Source organism: Scyliorhinus torazame, chromosome 4, assembly GCF_047496885.1.
Source record: "Scyliorhinus torazame isolate Kashiwa2021f chromosome 4, sScyTor2.1, whole genome shotgun sequence".
Lineage (NCBI taxonomy): Eukaryota > Metazoa > Chordata > Chondrichthyes > Carcharhiniformes > Scyliorhinidae > Scyliorhinus > Scyliorhinus torazame.
In genome coordinates, this window is record NC_092710.1 from 209,427,704 (window position 1) to 209,449,357 (window position 21,654).

Sequence of the window (21,654 nt, forward strand, 5' to 3'; positions counted from 1 at the left end):
GATGTTGAGGCTAAGGATGGATGTTTAAATACTCTAGGTCAAGTCGGCATAAGGAAGGGGGAAGTTTTGGGTATTCTAAAAGGCATTAAGGTGGACAAGTCCCCAGGTCCGGATGGGATCTATCCCAGGTTACTGAGGGAAGTGAGGGAAGAAATAGCCGGGGCCTTAACAGATATCTTTGCAGCATCCTTGAGCACGGGTGAGGTTCCGGAGGACTGGAGAATTGCTAATGTTGTCCCTTTGTTTAAGAAGGGTAGCAGGGGTGATTCACGGAATTATAGACCTGTGAGCTTGATGTCAGTGGTAGGCAAACTGTTGGAGAAGATACTGAGGGATAGGATCTATTCACATTTGGAAGAAAATAGACTTATCAGTGATAGGCAGCATAGTTTTGTGCAGGGAAGGTCATGTCTCACAAACTTAATAGAATTCTTTGAGGAAGTGACAACGTTAATTGATGAGGGAAGGGCTGTAGATGTCATATACATGGACTTCAGTAAGGCGTTTGATAAAGTTTCCCATGGCAGGTTGATGAAAAAAGTGAAGTCATATGGGGTTCAGGGTGTACTAGCTAGATGGATAAAGAACTTGGGCAACAGGAGACAGAGAGTAGTGGTGGAAGGGAGTGTCTCAAAATGGAGAAAGGTGATTAGTGGTGTTCCACAGGGATCCGTGCTCGGACCACTGTTGTTTGTGATATACATAAATGATCTGGACGAAGGTATAGGTGGCCTGATTAGCAAGTTTGCAGATGATACTAAGATTGGTGGAGTTGCAGATAGCGAGGAGGACTGTCAGAGAATACAGCAAAATATAAATAGATTGGAGAGTTGGGCAGAGAAATGGCAGATGGAGTTCAATCCAGGCAAATGCGAGGTGATGCATTTTGGAAGATCTAATTCAAGAGCGGACTACACGGTCAATGGAAGAGTCCTGGGAAAAATTGATGTACAGAGAGATCTGGGAGGTCAGGTCCATTGTACCCTGAAAGTGGCAACGCAGGTCGATAGAGTGGTCAAGAAGGCATACAGCATGCTTGCCTTCATCGGACGGGGTATTGAGTACAAGAGTCGGCAGGTCATGTTACAGTTGTATAGGACTTTGGTTAGGCCACATTTGGAATACTGCGTGCAGTTCTGGTCGCCACATTACCAGAAGGATGTGGATGCTTTAGAGAGGGTGCAGAGGAGGTTCACCAGGATGTTGCCTGGCATGGAGGGTGCTAGCTATGAAGAAAGGTTGAGTAGATTAGGATTGTTTTCATTGGAAAGACGGAGGTTGAGGGGGGACCGGATTGAGGTCTACAAAATTATGAGAGGTATGGACAGGGTGGATAGCAACAAGCTTTTTCCAAGAGTGGGGGTGTCAATTACAAGGGGTCACGATTTCAAGGTGAGAGGGGGAAAGTTTAAGGGAGATGTGCGTGGAAAGTTTTTTACGCAGAGGATGGTGGGTGCCTGGAACGCTTTGCCAGCGGAGCTGGTAGAGGCGAGCACAACAGCATTATTTAAGATGCATCTAGACAGATATATGAACGGGCGGGGAACAGAAAGAAGTAGATTCTTGGAAAATAGGTGACAGGTTTAGATAAAGGTTCTGGATCGGCGCAGGCTGGGAAGGCCGAAGGGCCTGTTCCTGTGCTGTAATTTTCTTTTTTCTTTTTTCTATGAACCCCCGGAACTCCTTAGCTGTTTCCCACTGTTCCCTTCCCCCCGCCCAGTCACCCTGCTAGTGCAACAAACAAAAACAACCCCTTCCCAAGCCCAATCGAAGAGATCATCCCCCAGCTTCCAACAAAGAACAAAACAAACCCGACATCCTCCCCGACCTCGAGCACGACGGGTCCAGTCTCGGATGCAGGACTGTATTGAAGTCCCCTCACATAATTAACCGATAAGAGTCCAGGTCAGGGGTCCTCCCCAGCACCTGCCTCATAAATTCAACATCATCCCAGTTCGGGGCAGAGATATTCACTAACACCACCAGCATCCCCTCCAGTTTCCCGCTCACTGTAACATATCTTCCCTCAGAGTCGGCCACTATACTTCCCACTTTAAATGCCACCCGCTTATTGATGAAAATTGCCACCGCCTTTGTTTTAGAGTCCAATTCAATGAAATACTCGCCCACCCATCCCTTCCCTAATCTAGTCTGGTCCCCCACCTTGAGATGAGTCTCCTGTAGCATGGCCACATCCGCCTTTAATCTTTTTAAATGTGCGAGCACACTTGACCGGCCCATTCAACCCTTGCTCGTTCCATGTGATCAGCCTGGTCGGGGGCACCCTACCCCCCCCCCCCCCCCACTTTGTTGATTAACCATAGTCCCTCTTGGGCCAGCCTCCAACCCGCACCTCCTCAGGCTCGCCCTTGTGTGCCCACGGTCATCGATTCTCCTCCCATTACCTTTTTAAAATAGCTGCTTCCCTGTCAGCAGTACGTCTCCCCACACACACCCTCCCCGCCCAGTAACCCAAACAACAACCTCTACACCTATCCCCCCCACTGACTTCCGTGAACTAGCCCACCCAGCTAGCCTGACAGCCCCCACCCTTGGCGCCTAGAACAAAGAACAACAAAGAACAAAGAAATGTACAGCACAGGAACAGGCCCTTCGGCCCTCCAAGCCCGTGCCGACCATGCTGCCCGTCTAAACTACAGTCTTCTACACTTCCTGGGTCCGTATCCCTCTATTCCCATCCTATTCGTGTATTTGTCAAGATGCCCCTTAAATGTCACTATCGTCCCTACTTCCACCACCTCCTCCGGTAGCGAGTTCCAGGCACCCACTACCCTCTGCGTAAAAAACTTGCCTCGTACATCTACTCTAAACCTTGCCCCTCTCACCTTAAACCTATGCCCCCTAGTAATTGACCCCTCTACCCTGGGGAAAAGCCTCTGACTATCCACTCTGTCTATGCCCCTCATAATTTTGTAGACCTCTATCAGGTCTCCCCTCAACCTCTTTCGTTCCAGTGAGAACAAACCGAGTTTATTCAACCGCTCCAGATAGATAATGCCCTCCAAACCAGGCAACATTCTGGTAAATCTCTTCTGCACCCTCTCTAAAGCCTCCACATCCTTCTGGTAGTGTGGCGACCAGAATTGAACACTATACTCCAAGTGTGGCCTAACTAAGGTTCTATACAGCTGCAACATGACTTGCCAATTCTTATATTCAATGCCCCGGCCAATGAAGGCAAGCATGCCGTATGCCTTCTTGACTACCTTCTCCACCTGTGTTGCCCCTTTCAGTGACCTGTGGACCTGTACTCCTAGATCTCTCTGACTTTCAATATTCTTGAGGGTTCTACCATTCACTGTATATTCCCTACCTGCATTAGTCCTTCCAAAATGCATTACCTCACATCTGTCCGGATTAAACTCCATCTGCCATCCCTCCGCCCAAGTCTCCAAACAATCTAAATCCTGCTGTATCCTCTGACAGTCCTCATCGCTATCCGCAATTCCACCAACCTTTGTGTCGTCTGCAAACTTACTAATCAGACCAGTTACATTTTCCTCCAAATCATTTATATATACTACAAACAGCAAAGGTCCCAGCACTGATCCCTGTGGAACACCACTGGTCACAGCTCTCCAATTAGAAAATCATCCTCCCATTGCTACTCTCTGCCTTCTATGACCTAACCAGTTCTGTATCCACATTGCCAGCTCACCCCTGATCCCGTGTGTCTTCACCTTTTGTACTAGTCTACCATGAGGGACCTTGTCAAAGGCCTTACTGAAGTCCATATAGACAACATCCACTGACCTACCTGCATCAATCTTTGTGACCTCCTCGAAAAACTCTATCAAGTTAGTGAGACACGGCCTCCCCTTCACAAAACCATGCTGCCTCTCACTAATACGTCCATTTGCTTCCAAATGGGAGTAGATCCTGTCTCGAAGAATTCTCTCCAGTAATTTCCCTACCACTGAAGTAAGGCTCACCGGCCTGTAGTTCCTTGGATTATCTTTGCTACCCTTCTTAAACAGAGGAACAACATTGGCTATTCTCCAGTCCTCCGGGACATCACCTGAAGACAGTGAGGATCCAAAGATTTCTGCTAAGACCTCAGCAATTTCCTCTCCAGCCTCCTTCAGTATTCTGGGGTAGATCCCCTCAGGCCCTGGGGACTTATCTACCTTAATATTTTTTAAGGCGCCCAACACCTCGTCTTTTTGGATCTCAATGTGACCCAGGCTATCTACACACCCTTCTCCAGACTCAACATCCAGCAATTCCTTCTCTTTGGTGAATACTGATGCAAAGTATTCATTTAGTACCTCGCCCATTTCCTCTGGCTCCACACATAGATTCTCTTGCCTATACCTCCACTGTATCCCCCTCCCCCTCCCCTGCTAGTGCAAACAAACAAAAACAACCCCTTCCCAAGCCCAATCGAAGTGATCATCCCCCCGCTTCCAACAAAGAACAAAAACAAACCTGAAACCGAGCAAGGGCCCCAAACACAAATTAAACGCCAAAGCAAAGCCAAAGCATCTCCACCAAAGTTCAACGTCCACATTCTCCTGCCGGTCCATTGTCTCTGATAAATTCTATCGCCCCCTCCAACATCCCAAAGTACAACTCCCGGCCTTCGTATCTCACCCACAGACATGCTGGGTACAGCATGCCAAACATTACTGACTTGGCCTTATTGAAGCTCGCTCTCCTCTTGGCCAGCTCTGCACCCAGGTCCTGATCTACTCAAAGTTCACTGCCCTCCCAGGTGCAGTGCCTCGTCTGCCTGGCCCATCACATGATCCGCTCCTCATCCAGGAAAAAGTGCAAACGCACCACCATCGCTCTCGGCTGCTCAGTCCCCTGGGGTTTCCTCATTAGCGCCCTGTGCGCTCGATCCACTTCCAGATGTCGTGCGAATGCTCCCTTTCCCAACAATTTCTCCAGCATCCTCCCCACATATGCGCCAGCGTCGGCTCCTTCACTCCCCTCCTGCAGGCCCACAATCCTAATATTCTGCCTGCGTGACCGGTTCTCCAGGTCTTCGACTTTCTCCTGGAGCTGCTTCTGCTGATCCCGCATCAGCCCCAACTCCGCTGCCTCATGTTCCCCTGCCACCTCCTCCATCTTCTGGACCGGCTGACTCTGGGCCTCCAGCCTCGTCTCCACGTAGTCGTTCACCGCCTTAATCGAATCCACCGCCCGGGCCAGGTGCTCTAGATTGTCCTTGCATTTCTGGGTGAACCTCTCGCTCAGGAAGCCCATCAGCTGCTCTGGTGACCATTGAGCCAGCAGGGCTGCTCCCTGATCCTCCGCCATCTCCACGTGCATCGCAGGCACCGCACCAACTTTTGCCGTCTGTTCCCCTCTTTTGTGACCACTTCTGGCCCTCAGCTCCATACGCTAGTGGGTCATTCTCTTCTGCTAACTCTCTTGCACCTTTTTGCATCCTCACATCCACCCATTAACCAGGGAAAAGGCCCGAAAAAAACGCCACAAGCGGGAGCCACCAAATGTGCGACCACTCACACCATGGCTGCCACCGGAAGTCATATAAATCACTTTCATACATGGTATGAACATACCCTTATTGTTTTCATTTGGAAATAGAAATCCCTTCACATATTTACCACAAATTAGATCCCAGCAAAGGGGAATTGTATTCGACCGGAAGATTTATGAAACAGTCTGTACCAGTTTTAAAAAGTTATTCTTTGTTACTGTGTTCATGGTTTAGAACTGCAAATTAGAGGGAGCTTGAAGCAGGTATTTTGTGAAATGAGTGAAGAATGATACAGTCAAGCTGGTACACATTAATCCAAGGTTTTGAGTCATAATTAGCATGGATAAAATTATCCTATATTATATTGCAAGTCATTTATCTTGTCAACTGATAAGATTGTGAGATGATGAGAAACTTCTGGATATTATCCCCTAAATTGTTGATGTTGAGCACACGTGATAACCATATGCTGCTACTATACAGCGAAGTTCCATTTATCATTATTAATTATCCTTTTTTTTTACTTACATCTAATCCCAAAGCAATTTCTTCCAAAAGTCGTTTGGCTTCAGCTACAAGGTTGTGACCTTCATTAAGTACATATTCTGTATCCTTTTTACCAGCTTCAACAGCCTGCCTTCTTTTCTGAATTCAAAAAATAAAAAAGAAGGAATCAGCTCTTACTGTGTGAGCAAATAATTTCAATTTTTAATATAAATTTCAGTGCAGTAGAATATCATAGAATCCCTACAGTGCAGAAGGAGGGTATTCAGCCCATCCAGTCTGTGCCGGCCCTTGGAAGGAGCACCCTACCTCGGCCCATGCTCCCACCCTAACCCCATAGCCCTGTAATCCCACCTAACCTTTTGGACAACAAGGGGCAATTTATCATGCCCAATCCACCTAATCTACACATTTTTGGATTGTGGGAGAAAACCCATGCATACACATGAAGAAAACGTGCAAACTCCACACAGACAGTCACCCGAGGCCAGAATTGAACCCGGGGTCCCTGGCGCTCTGAGGCAGCAGTATTAACCACTGTGCGCCATGCCATCCTATTGTACATGGAACCAGTAACTACAGCAGCTGGAAAGCAGCACTTTGAATTACAAATGTGGCAGTGCCATTCGCCTAACTCTTCAGCCTATCAGAACACAAATAAATGATGTTCCATATCTAGGAAGATGGGCTGAATTGTCTGAACGTGTCTAACGTTTAACCTTCTACTAGCATAAAAAAGAAGGTACTTCTAAAATTATTTTCCTGCATTCTCAGTTTTGAAAAGGAGATGAAATTGTTTTACTGTTCCAGGGATGTGTGCTGGAAATCTATGGGCATGTGTTTAAAGTTCTTGTCAAGCTCAAGACAAGTGCTACATTCAAACTGGACACCATTATCCAGCCGTATCACCAGTCGTTACCTGCAAAAGTCATGCAGCAATTTCTGAACTGCCAAGACATTCTTCCTATTACTCCAGCACACATTTAGAAAAATAATGCTTTCTTTCCCCCAAAACTGAGATATACTGATTGCCATAATGGCAGTAAATCAATGACAGGACAGGAGAAATGATGCCATATATACACTGCACCCTTCTATTTTAAACAGCCAATGCCTTCAAGTCAAATTGACCTAAAGTCATTCAAACTCTGCTTCTTACGAATAGATCGTATACTCTAAGGGATGAAGTTCTAGTGAAACTGAACTTCCTATCCCTTCGTATCTACTCTAGTGCTGAACCATTTTTCAGCCATAAAACTATTTGCATCCTGCTGGATTATTCCTGAGGGATTCCTGCAGTCAAGTGCGAACCTACCAGTGCCAACAAGGAAACTTTAATGGTGTTGAACCAGGGACAAGTGTGAAACTGGAGCCCAGTTAAAGAATTGACACCTTTAATTAGAAAACAATTAGAAAGGGAGCATAATGTAAGGGAGAAAATAGAAGTCTAAATGAATCAATATGTAGCAAAATAGTAACAACAGAAACTGCCTTTAATGTAGAAACTGTCCAAAGACACTTTATGGGAGGTGGAAAAATAAAAGCTATGGATACCAAGCCATGGAGACTAAGAATAAATGATTAAAACCATGATTGACGTTATAATATTAGAGAAGATAATTAAAGGGAGAGAGGAAATTACAGAGATGGAAGGAGTTTAAGAAGGGATAGAACCATGGTGGTTGAAAAAATAGTTTACCTCCAATGCAGTCATATTTTTCTGATTAACAGCAGACAGGCGATTAGTCTCTTTGATTTTTTCTCGTGCTTCTTTCAATAGCTCCTGGGCTTCATTAAATTTGTCTTTGTAATCAGTTAGTTTGTTCATGACCTCATCCTTGAGCGCTCGAGTGGTCTTATGGGGATCAGCAAACATCTTTTTCACCTTCTCCAAAAGTGCGCTGGCAGCACTAAAGTCCAAAAGCATTAAGATATTATTACAATGAAGAAAGGTTAGTACTTTATGGCATAAATAAATAAGGAGGAGTGGAAAATTGGCTGGTTGGACTGAAGTTCAGTATTAACCACATCTCTTCAGTTCCAAAGTTATCCCATTACAGAACAACTACCAACTTCGCAAATCGCAAGATAATGATAGGTGCAGTTCACCTTAATTCATCCACCCAATGGACTTTGCAATTCCCCTCATTACTACATCTAATATTTCTTAAAGAATTCCAAGCTTTTCAAATCCACTATTTTATGTAGAAGTTCATTCCAAGTGTTAATTGTTCATCAGATGAAGAATTATTCATTGTAATCGTAAATCGATTTTTACTAGATTGTATTGAGTCCATCGCTCTACATTTAAAATGTAAATAAAGTAATATTTCAAATTTGCCTATCCTACACCTGTAATACATCACTGACTGACTGCCTACCTCTCTAGACTGAAAAGATTAAGGACGGGATTTTCCGCACAACTTACGACGTGTTTGGCTGGAGGCGGGATCTTCTGATCCCACCGTTAACAATGGGATTTCCTGTTGAATGTATCTATCGCCACCCAGAAACCTGCAGAGGCAGTGCACCAACGCCGGTGCGAAGATCTCGCCAGCGTGAATGCCGGAAAATTATGGCCTAGGTTTTTCCAGACTCCATCCTTTGACACTCGGGGGACATTTTATCTTTTTGGTGGCTGAGTGCACCAGTCGTTCGTCTGTGTTGGGAGACAAATGGCCAAAGCCATATTGAGGCTAAGAACTCATTTAAATAGAAACGGTAAACTGTGGTATCTGAGTGTAGCCACCTGAGTTGGCCACTTCCAGACTTAAAATGGAGAACCGCAAAGGCTGAAGGGAAATTCAGCCAACACAGGCAAAGACTAGCAAATACAGAAATCATGCGTATTGAAACCTGTAAGGAACCAGACAGCATTGAAACCAGCAGCCATCTGCATCGTAATGCAGCAGTCATCTGCATAGTAATGTGCGATCCCAGACACAATGGCAACAGTTAAGGTAAATAAAGCCAAGCCAGACTCCTCGGCGCCAGCAGGAGCCAAGACAAAGGAAGGCCAACAAACATTTAGGGACCGCCTAGTGATCAGGGGACCGCTCCAGCATTGGAGAAATCGATCCAAGTGATCGGAAAGTAGTCCAATCACTTGGAACCAGATACGGGATCCGCCCTGAAGGGCGGGAAGCCCCTGGGGACTATAAAGTAAAGCCCCCAAGTTCAAATCGTTCTTCTTTGGCAGGGTCACTCAGCAACTTGAATCAACCCGTGAGAGTGACCTGTCTCAGCTGCCGCCAAGCAAGTAAGTCTCAAGTCAATGCTCGCGACGAGATAGGCGCTCCTAGCTACCAGTCCTTACCAGCTTTTGAATCCTGCAGACTCAGGACCTGAACAAAAGGCCATTTGTTCCCCTGACCTGGTGGGCCTGTCCGAAGCTAAGTATAGGCTTTTTAGTGATAGAAATAGCCTAGAAAGTAGAGTTTATGCATGAGTAGCGATTTACTGTGTATAATAAATGTGTTTTGATTTGAATCTTACTAAGTGGTGTGTTGAGTTATTGATCATTACTTGAACTTGAACCTCGTGGCAGTATCATAAAGATACCTGGCGACTCGAGAGCAAAGGTTATAAAACAGAGCCAATTGAACCAACCAAAAGTTAGCAACACTGAGGGCAGTCTTAATGCAGCTTGCCGGATTCAAGGAGTTTAGCCAACAATAGGGTAATTATGGGGGAGGGTGCAGGTGGAGCACAGGAATACACACTGTGGCAAGAGTAAAGTCTGGACTCTTACCCCTCCTGACGTCACAGGAGCACTTCTGCTGTAGCACATGTAAAATTGATCAGAGAGAATATTAATGTTTTGGAAAGTACAAAATATATATTTTCTTCATTTTATCATGTAGAATTGAACCTTCAGAAAGTCTGCAAGCAGAAGCTGAGGGGATAAGAGAAGCCATGGTGCACATGCACTTCTAATTCTGGCCTATCTCTGGCTGTTTCTAGTCCCAAGAACCTCGCACTGGTAATGAGGATGAAGAAATCTAAGAAGGCATGAATTGTTTTGGAGGATTTTGTCTACCCAGCTGAGAAAATAGCATTTCCAGTTGCAGGAAATTGCAAACTTAGAGAAACACTGGGTGTTCCAAAGGCACACAAGCTCAGGTCAAACAAACAGGGAAGGTTTTAGGAAGACGTTTCATCACTATTGCTGATGAAAATGGCATTGTTTATGCCCAATCTACCACCTTATGCAGTACATTCTATGTTGGCAAATGTGACTGTGACGTTTTGAAGGTGAAATGGCAAGATTTGCTATCACAGAAGACAAAAGGGTAAATGCATTGCTCCTCCACCACATTGGTGAAGAATTAGAAGACATTTTTGAAACATTCACAGTGAGCAAAATGACTTTGACTCAGCTACAAAGGCTCTAAAGTCCTACTTCACACTAAAGAGAATCACAGGACGGGGTTTAATTTAATGGAAACAAAATTCCATAGCGAGCGCATTTAGCCGCGTGTTTTCTGGCGCTCGCAGTGCTGAGAAACACCCTATAAAACAGCACTGAGCGGGGGGCCTCAGCGGGGAACGCGAGGTCAATGTCGGACATAGGCCCATTTTTTGCACTGCGAGCAGAACTCCTCAGTGTAGAGAGAGATCGAGATGCCATTTTTAAATGCATCCTGATCTCTGGAGCTCCCGAAGCGACACCCCAAGCCCCAAAACACTATGGGAGGTTCCCCCACGCCCCACCCACCCCACACAGGGCACATCCGGCTGAATCACCGCTGCGCAAAACGTCTGCTTGGCAATGCCAACATGGCATCCTGGCAGTGCCCCTGCCAGCTGACAGTGCCACCTGGGCACCTTGGCAGTGCCAGTGTGCTAGGCTGGCAGTGACAGGGTTCCAGGGTGCCAGTCCCAGAATGCCCAGGTGGCACCAGCAGTGCCAGGCTACCACCCTGCCCTAAGGGCAAGGATCTGGGGCTTCTGATTCACTGGGAGACTCCGACAAGCACTGGTACATCTGGTCCCCTTTGTGGAGACCCTAGGTCTATGAGGCGAAGAAGATAGATCCCAACATCTTGTTATACCTCGGGAATCTATACATTAAAGTGAGACTAGCTGTCTCTCGCTCTAATATGCAGATTTGCTAAAAAGGGATCCCGCCCACAGTGGGCAGAATTTACATTGCAATGTCTCGCAAGATCACATTAGAGCTCGTGCGGTGTTGTGAGCTGGGTAGATCCCGGGAGCAGGTTCTCCTGGCTTCTATCAGCCATGCTGCACTGGAGAGAGCTGCGTTTCGGGCGCAGCGTGGCTGTAAAACTGCGCCCACAATGTATGAAACAAAGATCTAAAGACACACGAAGCAAGAAGCAAAGAGACAACTGAGCAGTATTGCACGTGTTTGAGGCAATTTGCAACCAAATAAGACCTTGGTAAAGTTGAACAGGTCAAAATAGAAATAAAAACACAAATCAACAAAGGTTGTCTCTCCAGCCAACTGTGCCAGTAAGCACTGGAAATGAAATAGAAAACTGTCAGAACTGCTGGAGCTGGCAAGACCACTATTGCTGTCAGAGTCTAGAGCTACTGAAGTTGAAAAAATACAAATTCAAATCCTGTGAACACTGTACATCACTCACGTGCCAAGAAACTGCCTGCAAAGCAACAAAAGCAGACTCAGAGATGTGACTTGTTCAAACAATGCTTCCATTGTGGTGGTGCGCACCACAACAGACAAGTGTCCTGCTACTAGTAAACAGGGCAAAGCCTGTGGAAAGCCTACACACTTTGTTTGCGTTTGTTGCTCACCAGAAAAAACAAATTCTAAGACTGATACCGCACATATCAAGTAGGTGTGCCATAAAAACAGGGTGAGAGAATGTAACCAAGTAGAGGCAGATGATCCTGATCATAATTTTGTGCTCGCTTTTAAAAGTAGCCGTGTGTGACAGTAACTACTGGCTGCTCGGATGTGGGTACTCTCACAGATACAAGAGCATCAGTCAATGCCGTGGGAGACAAAACATTCAACAAACTCTGGATTATCCCTTTCTCTGGAATTTCCCCTTGCAACAGTGACAAATCTTTGAAAAGTCTCAGGATTTTTGAAACGCCAATCTTATTCAAAGGTTGAAGGCTTTATTTTATGTCGTATCTGGTGACTATGACAGGCTTATCTGTTTTCATACAGCAACAGATCTGCTTGATTGCCATCACAAACTTGACTCCTACGCATACCAATAAAATTCTTGAGTCGCGTGGTGACTGGTTCACTGGTGTCGGCAAACTGAAAGATGTTATATGCAAGTTACATGTTGAATGTAGATCCCCCTGTGCCCCAAGTGTATCAACGGTGAAGAATACCAGTTCATATTAGAAGCAGACAGAGACGAACTTCAACATCCATTTGAGCTTAACATTAGTGAGAAAGTTGGGGATGAACCTACCCCTTGGGTCTCACCCATAAAAGTCATCAAAAACCCTGGAGCGAGAACCAGATTAGAATCTCTTTTGATATACAGACACCAAATCAAGCAATACAATGAGAAAGATACAACATCGAAAATTGATGATATAGAGAAAGTGCATGGTGCTAAGCACTTCGGTAAACTTGACCTCTATGCAGGACACAATCAACTCGAGCTTGATGAAGTATCCAGCTTTCTTACAATATTCTGCACTCACGTTAGAGTTTTTCATTACAAGAGGCTCAACTCTGGAGTCACTTTAGCAGCTGAGGTTATTTCAGCACGCTATTCAGTCTGCACTTCAAGGACTTGAAAGCCTACAGGACATTAGTAATGACACCCTTTTCTACAATGTCATATAATCTCACCTTGAACAAAGACAGGTGCTTGTTCAATTAAGGAAGAATCAAGTTCTTCAGTCATGTGTTAAGTGTGTCACATAATCGATGGAAATTTCAAGCCATTGCATGTGTTGCAGATCCTACAAAAGTGCAGGAATTCCAGAGTCTGCTAGGGTTCATCACGTACTGTAGTTGCTTCATTCCTGACGTCGCTATGACATCTGCCTCTGCAGTCTGACAAAAAAGACTACTAAGAGGGAATTGACTCCAGCACCTAAACAAGCTGTACAACAGATCAAACAATAGTTCGTTGGGCGGTGTACAAATGTCTACTTTGACACTGGGTGCAAACCCGAATGGCCCCAGTGCAGTTCTCATGCAAAAAGGCAGAGAATTTGTCAATTGTTGTGATGGCAAGCCGATTGCTAACACCCATAGAGCACTGTTATCTGCAAACAGAGACAGAGGCACTCTCAATCACATGAAGTATCTTATACTTTCATTTCTATTTATATGGAAGCCATTTTAAAGTCACAACTGATCATAGACCTCTTATTCAACAATCAGTACACTGGAACAATCCATTCACTCGAATACAGCATTGGATACTCAAACTAAAAGAGTACCATGTTGAGCATCAGCCAGGCAAGCTCAACCCAGCAGACTACCTTGCATTACATCCGTTGTCAACAGTCAAACCTACTGATCCTGAGGAAAAGGTTGTTGAACAACATCTTAACTAAGTAAACCTAAATGTAATACCAAAGTTGCTAAAACTAGTTGACAACAAAGCGGCAACAAAACAAGGTGAGGAGTTACAACTATGCCAGACTGTTGTGGAATCACAAACTGGAAAACTATGATTGAAAGAATGTCGACAAATAAAGTCGTTCACATACTAGAAAGTCGGCACAATGTTCAAAATGAGACCACTATTATAACAACTCTGATCTCGTCTTACTCAACCACTACATTTTCATTCCACAACCATTGAAGAAATATGCTGTTGATATAGCACATGAAGGTCACTAAGGAATTTCAAAACCAAGCAACTCCTTAGGGAATAGGTATAATTCCCAGGAATTGACTGCAAAATTGAACGCAAAATAAATCAATGTTCGCCATGTCAAGCAACCGCAATGTCAAATCTTCATCACTGACGACCACAGCAAATTCCCAATCATGAAAATAATTATGTCTACTTCAACAAATACAGTCATCCCAAAGCTTGAACAGATTCTCACCTTGTTTGAATTACTCAAAAAGTGAGAAGCGACAGTGTACCCCTATTCACCAGTGATGAGTTCAGTAAATTTGAGCACTATCTAGGTTTCACTCATCGAAAAATCACACCCCATTGTCCAAGAGTTAATGGAGAAGTCGAGAGAATGATGAGGATCTTGAATAAAGTGTTGCATTTGATGAGTACCTTGAATAAAGCCTCAGCTGAGAGCAAGTCATGGAAGCAAAAGCTGCATCATTTTCTTCACAGAGTGATTCCTCACTCGACTTAAGATACTCCAGCTTTTGCACATCTGACTTGCACATATTTCCTTGACTAGTCCATGGATGGTCAACATAAATGCGAACATGATCATGAACAGAAGGATGGCATGAGAGTAAATGCAGAGAACAACATGAAATTTGGAGCTACCCCGCTAAAGCCATGAGATAAAGTGCTTGTGAAATGTGATGGTCATGTTGGAAATGAAATAACCCCGTGACATCCAACCATTTGTCATTTGTTGTGACCAATACAAAGGCGAAACAATCACTGTTAAGCGCAGTTCACAAATCGTCACACAAAATGTGTCATTCTTCAAAGCACTGGCACCACCATTCCTAATTATTGAATTTGATTCTCATATTGACATCGAGCTGCCTCTGTCGCCAGAAAGCCCACCACTTTAAGTTATAATACAGAATTGTTCCAACAGAGGGAGTCTGAGGGCAGGGGCAGGGATAACTGAAGACATTATGCTCAAACACTTTTAATTCTGGATGTTCCTAGCTGTTTCTACTCCCAAGAACCTCACAAGTATATTCTACTCAGTTCTATTGTAGAAAGGCAATCAATATCTTCTGCACAACATTGGACTACTGAAAAAGGCAGTCGAAGCACTCAGCTGCAGGAGCCTTTAAAATGGCAGAAGTTAGAGTGTCAGCATTCAGGATGCAGTGAACCTATTGATTCCATTTTGAGATCATGTTAACCTCAATTTAGCCAAGTTAAAACCAGTCCTTGAAACAAGTCATGTGACACTTTCCTCTGAACTGTTTCAAGTGTTTGAATTACTTTCTTTGTTTCTTCGCAAATCACAATTAAACACAATGCTTAAGTGCTGTTTAGCTCCTTTGGCTCGACTACCCTCTCGTTTACATATTTGACTATTTTGCAATGAGGTACTGAATTTAGGCATTGATGCAAATTAGGAATAGTTGTTAGAGCTGTGGGCAATATGATCAAAACTCTCCCTATGGTGATATAACTCCTCAACAAGCACACGTTGATTTTTTTATATGTGAGCTAGTTTTTTTTTTACTAATTCCCAAGATTCAGGCTAAATGCTTCACAACTTTGAGTTTAACGAGTAGAGCTCCAGGTGAGATTATTGTGGTAAACACCACTGGTCACACACTACGTGTATTTCAGTACTGCCACTGTACTACAGTTAACACAGTAAATCCCAGCCTGCTGGCTCCTCCCAGCAGGCGATGTATAAAAGTGTATGTTTTCCTGCGCTGCTCCCATTCTGGTTCCAGCTGCAGGAGGCTCAACATCTTGTGCAATAAAGCCTCGATTGCTTCACCATTCTCGTCTCGTGGTCATTGATGAGACATCAATTTATTGCACTAGAATTCTAGAGATGAACGTCTTAATCAAGCCTGATCACCTGGAGCTGAACCCTCACGCAGCCGACGCCACAGCCACCTTCGAGCACTGGCGAGCCTGCCTTGAAGGATACCTCGGAGCATCCACAGAAGCCCTCTCAGACCCACAGAAGCTCCAGATCCTCTACTCACGGGTGAGCCCACAAGTTTTCCCCCTCATTCGGGACGCGCCCACCTACACGGAAGCGATGGCGCTACTAAAAGGACAGTACATCAGGACTGTGAATCAAGTGTTCGCCAGACACCTCCTGGCCACGAGACGGCAACTACCGGGGGAGTCTCAAGATGATTTCTTGCGTCCTCTGCGGATACTTGGTAGGAACTGTAATTGCCAGGCAGTGTCAGCAGTCCAACACACAGAACTGCTGATCAGAGATGCCTATGTCACGGGCAATAAGTCTAGCTACGTTCGTCAGCGGTTATTGGAAGGGGGTACGCTCGACCCTACAGAGACTGTGCATCTCGCTAACTCGCTAGAAGTGGCCTCCCGCAATCTAGAGTCCTACACCTCCGACCGCGCGGCACCCTCGTGGGCCCCACTATCTTCTCACCCGGGTACACCGCAAGCCTGTGCCAGCGTGATAGAGGGCCCAAATGCTATTTTTGTGGCCAGAGCAAGCATCCCAGGCAGTGCTGCCCAGCGCGGAGCGTGACCTGCAACGGGTGTGGCAAGAAGGGCCACTTCGTCTCCGTTTGCCAGGCCCGATCGGTCACTGCCATTTCCAGGCCCAGCATCGCTACACCCTCCACGTGCGATCCAGGGGCACCGCCATCTTCGCCGACGCCCGCCACGTGCGACCCGTGGGTGCCGCCATCTTGGATGTCATCCGCCATGTGCACCCCGTGGGCGTCACCATCATCGGTGCCATCTTGGACCGCGTCTCCAGACCCCTGCTTGCCTAGCCATTCACGGGCCATCGATACCTCCGCCACCGCTGATCAGCCCAACAACTCCCAACATCTTCCGCAGCTCGCCTCCATCACCCTCGATCAGTCTCGGCCCCGCAACCTCGTGACCACTACGACGACTGTAAGGATCAACGGGCACGAGACGACCTGCCTCTTCGACTCCTGGAGCACAGAGAGTTTCATCCACCCTCCTACGGTAAGATGCTGCCCCCTCCCGGTACTCCCCGTCACCCAGAAAATCTCCCTGGCCTCCGGATCCCATTCCATGCAAATCTGGGGTACTGCGTCGCGACCCTCTCTGTACAGGGCGTAGAGTACAGCAACTTCAGACTCTACGTCCTCCCCCATCTCTGCGCTGCCCTGTTACTAGGTCTCGATTTTCAGTGCCACCTCCAAAGCCTTACTTTGAAATTCGGCAGGCCCCTGCCCCCCCCTCACCATCTGTGGCCTCACGACCCTTAAGGTCAATCCGCCCTCACTTTTCGCAAACCTCACCCCAGACTGTAAACCTGTCGCCATGAAGAATAGACGGTACAGTGCACAGGGCAGGACCTCTTTCAGGTCGGAAGTTCAACGGCTTCTGCGGGAGGGGGTCATTGAGGACAGTAACAGTCCCTGGAGAGCTCAAGTGGTGGTAGTTAAGACTGGGGAGAAACACCGGATGTTCATCAACTACAGTCAGACCATCAACCGGTACACGCAGCTCGATGCGTACACCCTCCCGCACATATCTGACATGGTCAATCAGATTGCGCAGTATCGAGTCTTCTCCACAATTGACTTGAAGTCCGCCGACCACCAACTCCCCATCCGCCCGGAGGAACGCCAATACACTGCATTCGAAGCAGATGGCCGCCTCTATCAGTTCCTTAGAGTTCCCTACGGTGTCACCAATGGGGTCTCGGTCTTCCAGCGAGAGATGGACTGAATGGTTGACCAATACGGGCTGCGGGCCACGTTTCCGTACCTAGATAATGTCACCATCTGTGGCCATGACCAGCAGGACCACGACGCGAATCTCCAGAAATTCCTCCATACCACCAAACTCCTTAACCTCACCTACAAGAAGGAGAAATGCGTTTTCCGCACCACCCGCTTAGTCATTCTTGGCTACGTTGTGGAAAATGGAGTCCTAGGGCCCGACCCCGACCGCATGCGCCCCCTCCTGGAACTCCCCCTCCCCCACTGCCCCAAGGCCCTGAAACGATGCCTGGGGTTCTTCTCATATTATGGCCAGTGGGTCCCTAATTATGCAGACAAGGCCCGCCCACTCATCAACTCCACAGTTTTTCCCCTGACGGCTGAGGCCCGCCGGGCCTTCAACTACATCAAGACGAACATCACCGAAGCCACAATGCACTTGGTCGACGAGACCCTCCCCTTTCAGGTGGAGAGCGATGCATCGGACGTGGCTCTGGACGCCACCCTCAACCAGGCGGGCAGACCCGTGGCCTTCTTTTCCGGCACCCTTCATGCCTCCGAAATTCAGCACTATACAGGATGGTATGTTGCCTCCCTGGTGCCAGGGTCCAGGATGTCTCCGAACGGGTAGAGGGAATCCTGAAGGGGGAGGGCAAACAGGCAGAGGTCGTTGTACATATTGGTACTAACGACATAGGCAGGAAGGGGCATGAGGTCCTGCAGCAGGAGTTCAGGGAGCTAGGCAGAAAGTTAAAAGACAGGACCTCGAGGGTTGTAATCTCGGGATTACTTCCTGTGCCACGTGCCAGTGAGGCTAGAAATAGGAAGATAGAGCAGACAAACACGTGGCTAAACAGCTGGTGTAGGAGGGAGGGTTTCCGTTTTCTGGACCACTGGGAGCTCTTCCGGGGCAGATGTGACCTGTATAAGATGGACGGGTTGTATCTAAACCGGAGAGGCATAAATATCCTGGCCGCGAGGTTTGCTAGTGTCACACGGGAGGGTTTAAACTAGTATGGCAGGGGGGTGGGCACGGGAGCAATAGGTCAGAAGGTGAGAGCATTGAGGGAGAACTAGGGAATAGGGACAGTGTGGCTCTGAGGCAGAGCAGACGGGGAAAAGTTGCTGAACACAGCGGGTCTGGTGGCCTGAAGTGCATATGTTTTAATGCAAGGAGCATTACGGGTAAGGCAGATGAACTTAGAGCTTGGATTACTACTTGGAACTATGATGTTGTTGCCATTACAGAGACCTGGTTGAGGGAAGGGCAGGATTGGCAGCTAAACGTTCCAGGATTTAGATGTTTCAGGCGGGATAGAGGGGGATGTAAAAGGGAGGCGGAGTTGCGCTACTTGTTCGGGAGAATATCACAGCTATACTGCGAGAGGACACCTCAGAGGGCAGTGAGGCTATATGGGTAGAGATCAGGAATAAGAAGGGTGCAGTCACAATGTTGGGGGTATACTACAGGCCTCCCAACAGCCAGCGGGAGATAGAGGAGCAGATAGGTAGACAGATTTTGGAAAAGAGTAAAAACAACAGGGTTGTGGTGATGGGAGACTTCAACTTCCCCAATATTGACTGGGACTCACTTAGTGCCAGGGGCTTAGACGGGGCGGAGTTTGTAAGGAGCATCCAGGAGGGCTTCTTAAAACAATATGTAAACAGTCCAACTAGGGAAGGGGCAGTACTGGACCTGGTATTGGGGAATGAGCCCGGCCAGGTGGTAGATGTTTCAGTAGGGGAGCATTTCGGTAACAGTGACCACAATTCAGTAAGTTTTAAAGTACTGGTGGACAAGGATAAGCGTGGTCCGAGGATGAATGTGCTAAATTGGGGGAAGGCTAATTATAACAATATTAGGCGGGAACTGAAGAACATAGATTGGGGGCGGATGTTTGAGGGCAAATCAACATCTGACATGTGGGAGGCTTTCAAGTGTCAGTTGAAAGGAATACAGGACAGGCATGTTCCTGTCAGGAAGAAAGATAAATACGGCAATTTTCGGGAACCTTGGATGACGAGTGATATTGTAGGCCTCGTCAAAAAGAAAAAGGAGGCATTTGTCAGGGCTAAAAGGCTGGGAACAGACGAAGCCTGTGTGGCATATAAGGAAAGTAGGAAGGAACTTAAGCAAGGAGTCAGGAGGGCTAGAAGGGGTCATGAAAAGTCATTGGCAAATAGGGTTAAGGAAAATCCCAAGGCTTTTTACACGTACATAAAAAGCAAGAGGGTAGCCAGGGAAAGGGTTGGCCCACTGAAGGATAGGCAAGGGAATCTATGTGTGGAGCCAGAGGAAATGGGCGAGGTACTAAATGAATACTTTGCATCAGTATTCACCAAAGAGAAGGAATTGGTAGATGTTGAGTCTGGAGAAGGGGGTGTAGATAGCCTGGGTCACATTGTGATCCAAAAAGACGAGGTGTTGGGTGTCTTAAAAAATATTAAGGTAGATAAGTCCCCAGGGCCTGAGGGGATCTACCCCAGAATACTGAAGGAGGCTGGAGAGGAAATTGCTGAGGCCTTGACAGAAATCTTTGGATCCTCGCTGTCTTCAGGGGATGTCCCGGAGGACTGGAGAATAGCCAATGTTGTTCCTCTGTTTAAGAAGGGTAGCAAGGATAATCCCGGGAACTACAGGCCGGTGAGCCTTACTTCAGTGGTAGGGAAATTACTGGAGAGAATTCTTCGAGACAGGATCTACTCCCATTTGGAAGCAAATGGACGTATTAGTGAGAGGCAGCACGGTTTTGTGAAGGGGAGGTCGTGTCTCACTAACTTGATAGAGTTTTTCGAGGAGGTCACTAAGATGATTGATGCAGGTAGGGCAGTAGATGTTGTCTATATGGACTTCAGTAAGGCCTTTGACAAGGTCCCTCATGGTAGACTAGTACAAAAGGTGAAGTCACACGGGATCAGGGGTGAACTGGCAAGGTGGATACAGAACTGGCTAGGCCATAGAAGGCAGAGGGTAGCAATGGAGGGATGCTTTTCTAATTGGAGGGCTGTGACCAGTGGTGTTCCACAGGGATCAGTGCTGGGACCTTTGCTCTTTGTAGTATATATAAATGATTTGGAGGAAAATGTAACTGGTCTGATGAGTAAGTTTGCAGACGACACAAAGGTTGGTGGAATTGCGGATAGCGATGAGGACTGTCTGAGGATACAGCAGGATTTAGATTGTCTGGAGACTTGGGCGGAGAGATGGCAGATGGAGTTTAATCCGGACAAATGTGAGGTAATGCATTTTGGAAGGGCTAATGCAGGTAGGGAATATACAGTGAATGGTAGAACCCTCAAGAGTATTGAAAGTCAAAGAGATCTAGGAGTACAGGTCCACAGGTCATTGAAAGGGGCAACACAGGTGGAGAAGGTAGTCAAGAAGGCATACGCATGCTTGCCTTCATTGGCCGGGGCATTGAGTATAAGAATTGGCAAGTCATGTTGCAGCTGTATAGAACCTTAGTTAGGCCACACTTGGAGTATAGTGTTCAATTCTGGTCGCCACACTACCAGAAGGATGTGGAGGCTTTAGAGAGGGTGCAGAAGAGATTTACCAGAATGTTGCCTGGTATGGAGGGCATAAGCTATGAGGAGCGATTGAATAAACTCGGTTTGTTCTCACTGGAACGAAGGAGGTTGAGGGGCGACCTGATAGAGGTATACAAAATTATGAGGGGCATAGACAGAGTGGATAGTCAGAGGCTTTTCCCCAGGGTAGAGGGGTCAATTACTAGGGGGCATAGGTTTAAGGTGAGAGGGGCAAGGTTTAGAGTAGATGTACGAGGCAAGTTTTTTACGCAGAGGGTAGTGGGTGCCTGGAACTCACTACCGGAGGAGGTAGTGGAAGCAGGGACGATAGGGACATTTAAGGGGCATCTTGACAAATATATGAATAGGATGGGAATAGAAGGATACGGACCCAGGAAGTGTAGAAGATTGTAGTTTAGTCGGGCAGTATGGTCGGCACGGGCTTGGAGGGCCGAAGGGCCTGTTCCTGTGCTGTACATTTCTTTGTTTGTACTACTCTGTCGAAAAGGAGGCCCAAGCCATTGTGGAAGCTGTGCGACATTGGCGGCATTACCTGGCCAGCAGGAGATTCACTCTCCTCACTGACCAACGGTTGGTTGCCTTCATGTTTAGCAAGACACAGCGGGGCAAGATCAAGAACGACAAGATT

The 21,654-nt window shown here is 46.8% G+C and overlaps 1 protein-coding gene across 6 annotated transcripts in view; it reads right to left on the reverse strand.

Annotated features, from left to right (window-relative positions):
* The window catches only part of lama2 (laminin, alpha 2), a 747,099-nt gene that overhangs the window by 130,710 nt on the left and 594,735 nt on the right, over nucleotides 1–21,654 (reverse strand). For all 6 annotated transcript variants that reach the window (XM_072499223.1, XM_072499224.1, XM_072499222.1 and 3 more), the window contains 2 exons: nucleotides 7,674–7,884; nucleotides 5,999–6,115 (listed from right to left, as the gene is read on the reverse strand). In XM_072499223.1, coding sequence (XP_072355324.1) covers nucleotides 5,999–6,115; nucleotides 7,674–7,884 — 328 coding nt within the window. The remainder of the gene's footprint in view (nucleotides 1–5,998; nucleotides 6,116–7,673; nucleotides 7,885–21,654) is intronic.